This window comes from Melanaphis sacchari, unplaced genomic scaffold (assembly GCF_002803265.2).
Source record: "Melanaphis sacchari strain LSU unplaced genomic scaffold, SCAv2.0 Contig37_pilon_pilon, whole genome shotgun sequence".
Classification (NCBI taxonomy): domain Eukaryota; kingdom Metazoa; phylum Arthropoda; class Insecta; order Hemiptera; family Aphididae; genus Melanaphis; species Melanaphis sacchari.
The window spans coordinates 1,063,217-1,073,924 of record NW_020271239.1 but is presented as its reverse complement, the minus strand read 5'-3'; the positions used below and the strand labels follow the sequence as shown (position 1 = coordinate 1,073,924).

Genomic DNA, 10,708 nt, shown 5'->3' with positions numbered 1-10,708 from the left:
TGTTAAATCACCAGAGTTGAACACGAATTAATGTAGGTTTGGTTAGCTGGAATATCGAGTAGGAAGGAGAAACATGATTGGGCGTCATCGTTTATGAATCACTGAATGGGGACGGAATAGCCGAGCGGACTAAGGCGTCGATGGTTACGCACACCGTCGCTAGTTCGAATCCCGGCTATAGGCGAAATCGCTATCTGGGCAGGAAACTGTCTAAATGGTAAGGCCGCTATCCCTCAACCGGGCACGGCAGAAGCCAACGGGTGCCCAACTGAAAATTCTGCCAAATAGGTATCCGAACTAGGCTTTCAGGTCTACTTCTGGACATAGCGCCATACACACACAAAAAAAAAAATCATTGAATAACTATTGTAAATTACTTTTATTCTGCTTACGACTAAAGATACGCCTATTTTAGTAAAATTAATTAGTTTAGATTGGTTCCTGATCGTGACTCACGATAATACAATAATTATGTCTATATTCTTAGTAAATCCATAAGTATTAATGTTCGAGTATTGAGTACTTTATGATGTAATAATAAATGTGTAATACAGGCACACGTTACACAATTATACAAACAATTCAACCTTGGACGATCCCAACACTATTACAATACTCGGTAAAAAGAATAATCCACTTCATATGGTCTCAAATATAGCTCAAAAAAATTAAAGAAATTAAAAATATTAAAACAGTAAGAACTATCTCTTGTATAGAACTAAACTTGTAATTAAAACAGAACAGTTTTTTTTTTACATAGAAAACCTTAATGAAACAAACACTTCCACTGAAAAGGATAAAAAAAAAAATGATGAAATTAAATGATAATGTACATATTATAATCAATTCAGAATCTACAATAATATTTTCGAAAATAGTGGAAATATTTATTAAGGAAATAACTTTTCATGGATGGATAAATGTCGGCAACAAACATTGATCAAACATCATATTAGTCTATTAGTCACCATATAATATAATCAATTTGATTTTTTTGTCGACGTAGTGCCTAGAGTAAAAGCAACAAACGAAACTAATAAAAAAAAACTTAAGACATCAAAGAAACTTAAGAAAAGTAACTATCATAATATCTGTATTTTATGTATCTTATACCTATACAAAATAAAATCTAAAACACAGTATTATTGTAATGCATTCAACTAATAATTTATTATAGAGTACAGAATAATAAATATTATCTTTCCATTGCATATTAAATTTAAATTATGATTATTCTCTGTAAAAATTAAAAAACTATACAACTTAAAAAATATGGTTGTATATAATATTAATAATAATAATACTTAAATTATTATATTTTTCTTAATACAAGCAAAAGAGATTTATAAACTAATACATTTTTACTTATTTAATCACAATATTGATGACAAGTAATAACTATTTTGTTAATCATTTATGACTTATAATTATAAATAAACCATGTATTAACTGCAGTTAAATAATTTAAATTTAAAACTTGCTTAAATCTGAACAACTACAATTTAAATATTTCTATGCTAATATTTTTTGTAGTAATTTTTTTTTTTTTTTTTTTAACAAGATATTTTAAAATATTAATGGAGAAAATTAACGTATTATTCAACTTACAGAATAAAAACAGAAATGATTTTTACTTTTTTTTTTTTTTAATCTCAAGGTTCGTGGAGTGTCGTCAATGATCGGCTTTTCCTTTATATTTTCTGGTTGTAACCTTAATTTTCTTAACACTTAAGCTTATCGTTGTCATACATAATTTGTATAGATTGTTTTACTCAAATAAAGAACAAAAAAAAAAAAGTATCAAGGTTCAATATTGTTTAAAAATTCTAAAAAACAACAAACAAATATTGCATCAGCATCTAATGCTGGACAGATAGTATAAATTGTACAGTCGAGTAATTTAATTAGTAAATGATACTCAAAATCAAGTAAGTATAGAACATATATTACACTGTATTATGATCAGCTATTATAAGTATAATTATTATAAAACTATTATAAGTTTTTTTTTTTTAATTTGACATATTGTTTTAAGGAATATTTTATGATCTATTGTCTTGTTTAGATGACCATATAATTTATGAGTGTAAAAATTGTAAATACATAATAATAAATTATTAACTAATTATTTTTCAATTTTTCTTTTTAATTTTATTGGTAAATATATTGTACATTATTTGCATGATATAATCAGTTAGTTATAATTATACACTGTGTTTCAAAATGATTTATCAGATTTCAAAAAATCATGTTTATAATAAAATTAGAATAATAGGGTAAGGATACATTTTACTGCCTTCTTCTCAATTCAGTTTACTAATTATTTCAACACTGCTGTCGCTTTCTCTCAGCACTGTCGCCAAACAATGGATCCCACTAAAACTAATCCCACAATCTAACCTTATATTGAATTTTTAAATCTTAGGTATAAATATTAAAAATTATACGAATTTTCAATTGTTTACAAAACAATTTGCAAATTTTCGCAAATACTAAAATTAAATAATTTCATTTAAAAATCATTTATTGAATTAATTATACTCGTTTACTCGTTATAAATACCGATAGTGGCAACGCATGGTGCGGCCTAGATACGAGCTGATGCCATTCCGTTTTATTATGCTAAGAAAATAATCGCATTCACTGTTACAACATACAAAACGTAACATTATTGTTAAAAATATTTAGTGAAATTGAAATGTTTACGTTAAAACTGATATGAGTGCCATGTGAAAAATAACAAGAAGGTAACAGTTATAAGTTATAAGTTTATAGCTAAACATTTTTTATAATATTAAAAAAGAACTTTGAATGTAAAATATCGTTTTAATTTGTTTAATATCAGAACCAAAAAAGAAATTATTTAAGTTTAAAAAAACACTTCAATAATGGATTTTGGACAAACTAATTTTTTTTTTGGTATTATTGATATCGAAAAAATAAATACGAAAATTTACAGCTCAAGCTCTCTTTTTTATATTATGAAAATTTCGTTTCTTAGTTGTAACTGTAGCCTTCTCAGTTCTTTCCTGTGTTAAACGTTTTTTACCAATACATTTGAACGTGTGTAACGTCCTCTAAAATTAAAAATTATAAATAGTTTGTTAGGTATTGGCACTTTATTTCATAACTATATTATGTATTATACGACGATAAATTATAATAAAATAAAATATAAATAATAACAAAGATATTTTAAATTTAGACTATTTTTAAGCTAGTTAAACACACCGCTCATTATTTATTCATACTATTATAATTTATATAGTAGGTACATCTAGTACTGTCTATTGATATTAATTTATAATAAGTTAATAATAACAATAATAAACATTATGTATATATTATTATACAAAATAAGTGATTTATTTTTGGAAAAATTAGTTCAAACTAACAAATTATTGATGAAAAATTAATAATTACAAATGGTAATATAATTCAATATTTAAAATATTTTTAGATAAAGAGCTGATCGAATTGCTGTCTCTGCTGTTCACTCAATCATTTTTTCATGTGTGCAATAATTTATCATTAAATTTCAATTTAATACAAAATACAACTATTACAGTGACCTACCAAATGACGACATCTACTATACAACAGAGAGACTTTCCAGGTTTTTCACACTAGAAGTTATACATAAGTACATACCAATAAAAAGGGGAAAAAATAATTTCCAAAATCTAACTTTTTGAATATTTTTTAAAATGAAAATCTGCTTCACGCTGAATATGATGCATAAATACTCCGTAAAACAAATAAATTATGACCATCATACTTAATACGTATACAATGTAATTGTTTTTAAATTAAAAATTTTCATTGATTCTAAGTATAATTTTTTTTTAATTATTTCCGATAAAAATTATTATTATTTTGTTATCATTCAAAAATATTTTTCCTGAAGATTTGAAACTTTTATGTATATTATTTTATTACTGTATTTTATACATACAATGCAATTTTTAAAAGATTTAGATTAATTTCATGTCATTCTCTAATCATATTTAATACATTAATGGTAAAATATAGGAATGAACAACTCAGTCACAATAGAAGGCCAATTTTTAGAACTTAAAAAAAAGTCATTAAAGATAACTAATTTTAATATAAGTAATTATATCTTATTACAGCTATGCCACTGTGGATATAATATATATCTAAAAATATTTTGCACCCGCATATGTTGTCTCCGTCTTATATACACACGACATGGTAAATTTTTGTTCATCAGTTTCAATCATTCTTTCGTTGGTTTTTTACGATATTTTAATTTTTAAATGAGTTATGAGTTATGACTGTTATGAGTATGAAAAATATAAATACTTTAAAATACTCATAACTCACTTAAAAATTAAAATATCGTAAAAAACCAACGAGAGAACACAGATAATGTTCTTAACTAAAAGTTTGATAATAGGTCAATTCACTCTAATATCAAAATTAAAAGTACTCTATTGAAACTGATGAATGAAAATTTACTATATCTTACGTGTGTAAAACGGAGACAACACTTGCGGGTGCGACTTCCGGGCTATACACGGCGTATTTCATCGCATTTCGAACGCCGCGTACTCCAACGGACTAGCTAGTTACAGTGGTTTTCAACCTTTTTAATAATGTTAGATGTAGCACACTTCTTCTTCTACAAAATGTTTGCGGCACACCAATTCATATAATACATATATATATATATATACAAAATTAACTCAATCAATAGATTTATCGCGGCACACCAGTGTGCCGCAACGCCCGCAACACAGCGATTGAAAACCACTGAGCTAGTAGCTATGCAAGGCGTATCCGTCGATTGTATTCGGTCGCGTATATCTGTACAATATCTAAAAAAATGGTAAACCTCATAATTATTGTACCTGCATTATCGTATTCGAATAGTACAAATCTATTTATTATTAATTTATAATGTTATTTATTGAGCAGGTAATTTAAGTAAATAGATAAAATATTGAATATAATATTATAATCATAAAATTATGGTATAAACGCGACGTTTTCCATCACCAGCGTAGCTTATCCTAATTTTAAACAATTTAAAATTAGGAGTTTGCGTTTTTATTATTCTGGCGTTCGTACGCCAAAATGCAAGCCGGCTGGTGTTTTCCATCTCAGATGAAAACGCGGCATATTACATCCGTCGTGTATAGGTACTTCGATAAAAGACGATGAATCTTGAATTCGACGAAAAACGTCGCATTGAATAATTTCGTTCAATATTATATTCTACAAACAACTTAATTTATAATTACAGATAAAATATAACATTTTATGAACCAATTCGAAAATGTAGCACTGGTCAGATAAAAAAAGATGAGCGAGCAGGATGCAGCCGAATTTTTTTCGTAACAACTTGGTAGTTTGTAAATTTTTGATACAAAAATAATACATAACTAATTACTATTGACGCGGAGTAGGTTATTTATGGTAAATGGTGACAAATTTTTTTCTCAACTTTGTTTATTATTTTAATGTTTTAATCGTCCGGTCTTTTATAAATTAGTACCTATCTAATTTCTTTCTGTTCCTTGCTAGTCTGCTATAATATGAAATATTATGTTGAGCCCGTTGATTAAATAACATAATTGAATAATAATAATTCTATTATTTTATTTTAATACTATGTTTAAAATTTGTTTATGACAAAATGTTAATCGCAAAAGAACATGAAATTCGACTACCATAATGCCATCATCTTGTCGCTCGTCGATCATTTCTCTATAAACATTTTACAAGTAACAACTGTGACTGATAGTGTTTTTAGATGATAATCAATTATCATACATTTGTAGGTATTGTACTTTAACCATACATAATATTATTATATTTTATTATTATTTATTATTGATTATTGCTATATACGCAACCATGGGAACACGTGATGCACTCTATCACGTTTGTCAGCAAAGCAGGCTGTTGTCCCGGCCAGATTTGTGATATCAGTTATTTGCCGCCGGACTCGGTGTATCACAGTATAACCTTGTCTGGTCACCGAACGTCGTTCGACTCATTCTATGGTTAAGTTGGCGCCTATCAAAATCAAACTATATATTATTATCTTTATTTTTGCATTCGTTCGTCTAATTGCTATTTACTTTTATGTGTGTCCGGCGAATAATAGTAAAATAGTTTATCATCGTGAGCGATTCCGATGTTTTGCTTCAAATAGTTCAAATCCCATTGTCTTAACGCTCTCATTGACGCGGACACATGCAAATCGATTTGACTCGTCTGTTTTTGAGCGGCTGGAATTCATTTACTCGATCGTCTAGTTTTCAAGTAAGTCTGTGATTGACAATAACGTAATTTGCCATATACTTCGCTTATAGACCACGTGTAGGTACCGTGGGCGTCGTTGTTTAAAATCTGAGAGGTGATCATCTCCGTCCTATGTGAGTTGGATCATGATTTTTATGTATTAATAATAATATGATTTTTAAACAAAAATGAATGTAACTTAAAAAAAATAACTTAAAATTTATCGAATCGTCTCGATTCAGAGAGGTCAGCTTTTCCTATACTATATTCCATTGTATTCATACCTCATCATTTTTTGTTCAAACAATTATTGTAACAGCTAAAATATAATATGATTAACGTAATTATTGTGATGCTACATTTATTATCAATTGTATAAGTTGATTGTAATCATGATGACACTAATTACCTTATAATCACTGTCTAATCACTCCTTCTTTAATGATCCTCAAAACAGATTGCTGTCTGGTATTAAAGCCATACAACAACTATTATAATAGATTTAAATTTTTTTATCGGGTATGTATAAAAACTGTTGTTTGACCACTTTTCACGTAACAATAAATAATTTTACTAGAACTAAATTCTTGAATAAAAATACTGTAACATTAAACATTTATTTTAGACTTTATAACAATATGAACTCTAAAAACTTAAAAATATCCGACGACATGATGTATTACAGATTATTAATATTTGAGTTACTGCAAACCAACTATTTAATTACTATTCATTGCTCTATTCATATAGATTAAATATAAATATTTCCTAAGTATTTAAGATAGAAAAAGTAATTTTTAAAATGTCTTGGTACCTAATGATAAACAATAATATTGCATCATAAAATTTGCATGTAGTTAATGCTATTGTTAATAACAGATAGAGTTCTTAAATGAGATGCATATTAAGAAGATGTCAGCACTCGGAGTGTTTTATTTTTTTGGCTCATTCAAACATGAAAAAGCAATTTACATAAAATAATTTTTTTTATATATTGTTAATGATTTTAGAGTAAAATCATTCATTACAAAAGTTAAAGAAGATAATATTTATGAAGATATGACATATCAATTGGTTTAATTATTGTCTCAAAACAATATAATATTCATCTATTGATTTAAATTTTCAAATAATTGTTTTTATTTTTAAAGTCAATCAATAATAAAATATGAAATAAATATTTTAAGCCCCCAAAAATATTATCCTTTATGTTTTTTAAAAGATGATTTTCCTTTAGATAGTTCAAAAATCATAAAAAACAATTTTATATAATTCATTTTATTTATGTTCCACATGGGTCTAAAATATTACTTAAATTAAATTAAATATTAAATAAATATTATAAATAAGTTCATCTTTTAATGGTTTTTATGGTACATTATTGTTTAGAAAAGGATAAAGAAATATTTTGATTTAGTGTTGTGTATTTTTCTCATTCTTAAACTAATTTATTGTAGAATTATGTTTATTATTTGAAGGAAAAATTATACTATGAAAATGTTACTTTATTAAAAACCTCAATATAAATAAACTAGGTAATATGAATAGTATGTTTTTTGGGTTATTTGCTATACTATGTAGGCCATTTAAAATTTTTCTGCAAGCCAGTGACGTGTCTAGGAGGGATAGAGATTAACCCGTCCATCGGTTCAAGAGAAATTAATAAGAGTAGCAAATTTTTTTATCTGATGATATTTATTTTTTTTGTCTTTTCAACTATACTATAACATGACCCACGACCCATAGTTTGGGAATCTCTGGTCTAGGACCTACAATAGTGTTCAGCCGAATCTTCTTTGAACCCCCTCCCCCTTTCAAAATCTTGGGCACCACTGCTGCAAGCTGTAGTTTGACGATTTCAGCTTTAGTAGTTAGTAAATTAGATTTGAAATAGTTGTTCTTCAAACATATTACATACATATTTATATTTTTATTTAATTCATATCATTTTCAGTTTTTTTGTAATCTATCATATTTTCTGTAATTTAAAGTTTTTATACACTTAAGTGTATGTTCTTATAAACAATATTTTAATGCATAAATTATGATTATTAAAATATTATTTTAGATTCTGTATGAAATGATGAATATATTGATTTTATAACAATATTTGTTTTTTTTATTATTGTATCGTCAACTTTTGAAGCAATAAAAATGCTTTGATTTTGAATAAAAAAGTTAATTTCAAAATTTGTCAAATTTATAATTACAATTTATTTTGTTGTAGAAAATATATGAAATATTAAATTTTTATAAGTTGGGTTAAAAATTGAATACAAAGTTCCTCATAAATAAAATCAAAAAATCTAAAATATATACAACTTTAAATTTTAATAGTTTGTTATAATTGAAATTTTAATTTAAAATTTGGACAAAATTAGTTAAATGAAGAATATAGTTTAAGAATATTATTTGTGGGTACTTGAATCTTTTAACATACAATGATATATTTTATACACATAACAACATTTTTTAATGCTGTTTTCAAGAAAAAATTGATTATAGTTTTTAATAAATTAATAAATCCATGTATTTTTTAATCAACAGGCTTGGTTGCTATCAAGTATAACACAAAAACAATTATGTCTCCTAAGAAACAATCTCAACGAGGTGGAGGAACAAAAGGTAGCGAAAAATCTGCTAGAAAAGGTCCAAAATCACATCAAACACTGCCATCTAATACACTGAAAACTGATGACACTGCAGCTCAAAGTACATCAACTGTACAAATGCATGCAGCTGTTGAAGAAAAAGTACTTTTGTTAACCAGATTAAAACCCCATGAATTTAAACGTGATTCAGCAATCATGTCATTAATAAGTCAAGATGAAAATGGTGAACAAAGTATAACAGATGATCAATTAGATCGCCTTCAGTGGGAATTTGAATCATTATTATCTGATGTAATTGTGCGCAAAAAAACAATCAAAAATGATTATAATTTAATTACTTCTCGAATTAAAAATGAAAATAACTCTGAAACACCTATAATCAAAGCAAAAGTTGCTGAAGAAATATTTCACAATGATGAATCTTCTTTGAACTTGACCAACATTGGATATGAATTTTCTGACCCAGAAGAATTACCTCCAGACAAAACTGAATCAGCAGAAAAATTTTGGTCTCTGGTTGATCCTTATCTTGCTGATGTAACTGAAGAAGATCTCAATTGGTTAGAAAATTTGGTTTTGTCTTATGACTCTAAATTGAGTAAAATACCACCTTTAGGTATACATTATACAAAACGTTGGGCACATCAAGAATTAAATACAAAAAAACAACAGGCTTCAAGCTCTCATCAGCCAAATTTAAATGTTCAATTAACTGATCGAATATCTCCTGAAGTGGTAGAATTGATTAATAAAACTAATAATGCTATGTACAATGGTAATAAATCAACACCAATATACCAAAAAGTTATTGCAGCTCTTTTAGAGCATTCAAATATGTCTCAAAAGGACATTGATGATAATAGTGTCACTGATAGTGACAATGAAGACAAACCAGAAGAAATGAGTAATGTTTGTAAAGAATTCTATGGGGAACAAAATATTAGAAAGCAACTACAGAAATTAGGGTTAGTTGGTAATCAAAGCAAGCCAGTAACACCACCTTCAAGTCAACCTCATTCACAATCTCAGGTTGCCAATGTCAATGATGAAATTCTTGAAGAGATTATCAAATGTGATAATGAGCTATTAAATTTACGAAAAATGAACAAAAATCATTTAACTACGTTATTAGAAAGAGCCCGTGTAGGTCATGCTTACCAAATGAAAAAAAAAGGACTCCAAAAACTGGATGATCAGATCTTAAACTTAAAAAAACAAGGCAATCCTCAAAAAAAGGGAAAGACTGCACATATGAGTAAAGAATATGAAGAAATTAGATCTCTATTAAATAAACGTAGTGATTATCTTATGCGAATGCAATCCTCTACTTCTTCTGATACTAATGACTCTGAATTAAATATTAAAGAAGAAATCGTCAAAACAGATGATATTATAAAAAAGAAATCATATGAAGAAGACGATTATATTGTTATTTCAGACGATGAATCCGATTAAAGGATAATATATTGTAATAGTAATAATACTCAACTATAACTTAAAATAATGTAGTTTGTAATTTTTTTTTAATATAATGTTACACAAATTTATATTTATATATCAGTACGTATATACATAACCAAGGAAGGTTACTTTTTATTTCTCAGATAATATTTTTAATTAACATATTTAAAAAGCATTAAATGGTTTTATTGTTTGTCTTCTATTTTGAATATTTATTTAAAGATACACTAAATATTTGTTATTTTTTTTATTGATTTTAATTTTGAATTTTAAAACATTATACAAATTAACCTTAACTATGAATTTTTATTTTAAACAACTGATTAATAAAACACAGAAGTCATTGTAATTAATGTTTTTTT

At 26.6% G+C, this 10,708-nt stretch overlaps 1 protein-coding gene across 1 annotated transcript; it reads left to right on the top strand.

The window, feature by feature from the left end:
• The first annotated feature begins 6,012 nt into the window (after positions 1–6,012).
• Positions 6,013–10,459, top strand: LOC112597121 (transcriptional adapter 3-like). The gene is made up of 2 exons (XM_025343048.1): positions 6,013–6,294; positions 8,821–10,459. The coding sequence occupies exon 2, from the start codon at positions 8,856–8,858 to the stop codon at positions 10,338–10,340; it is 1,485 nt and encodes a 494-aa protein (XP_025198833.1). The 5' UTR covers positions 6,013–6,294; positions 8,821–8,855; the 3' UTR covers positions 10,341–10,459.
• The last annotated feature ends 249 nt before the right edge of the window (positions 10,460–10,708 follow it).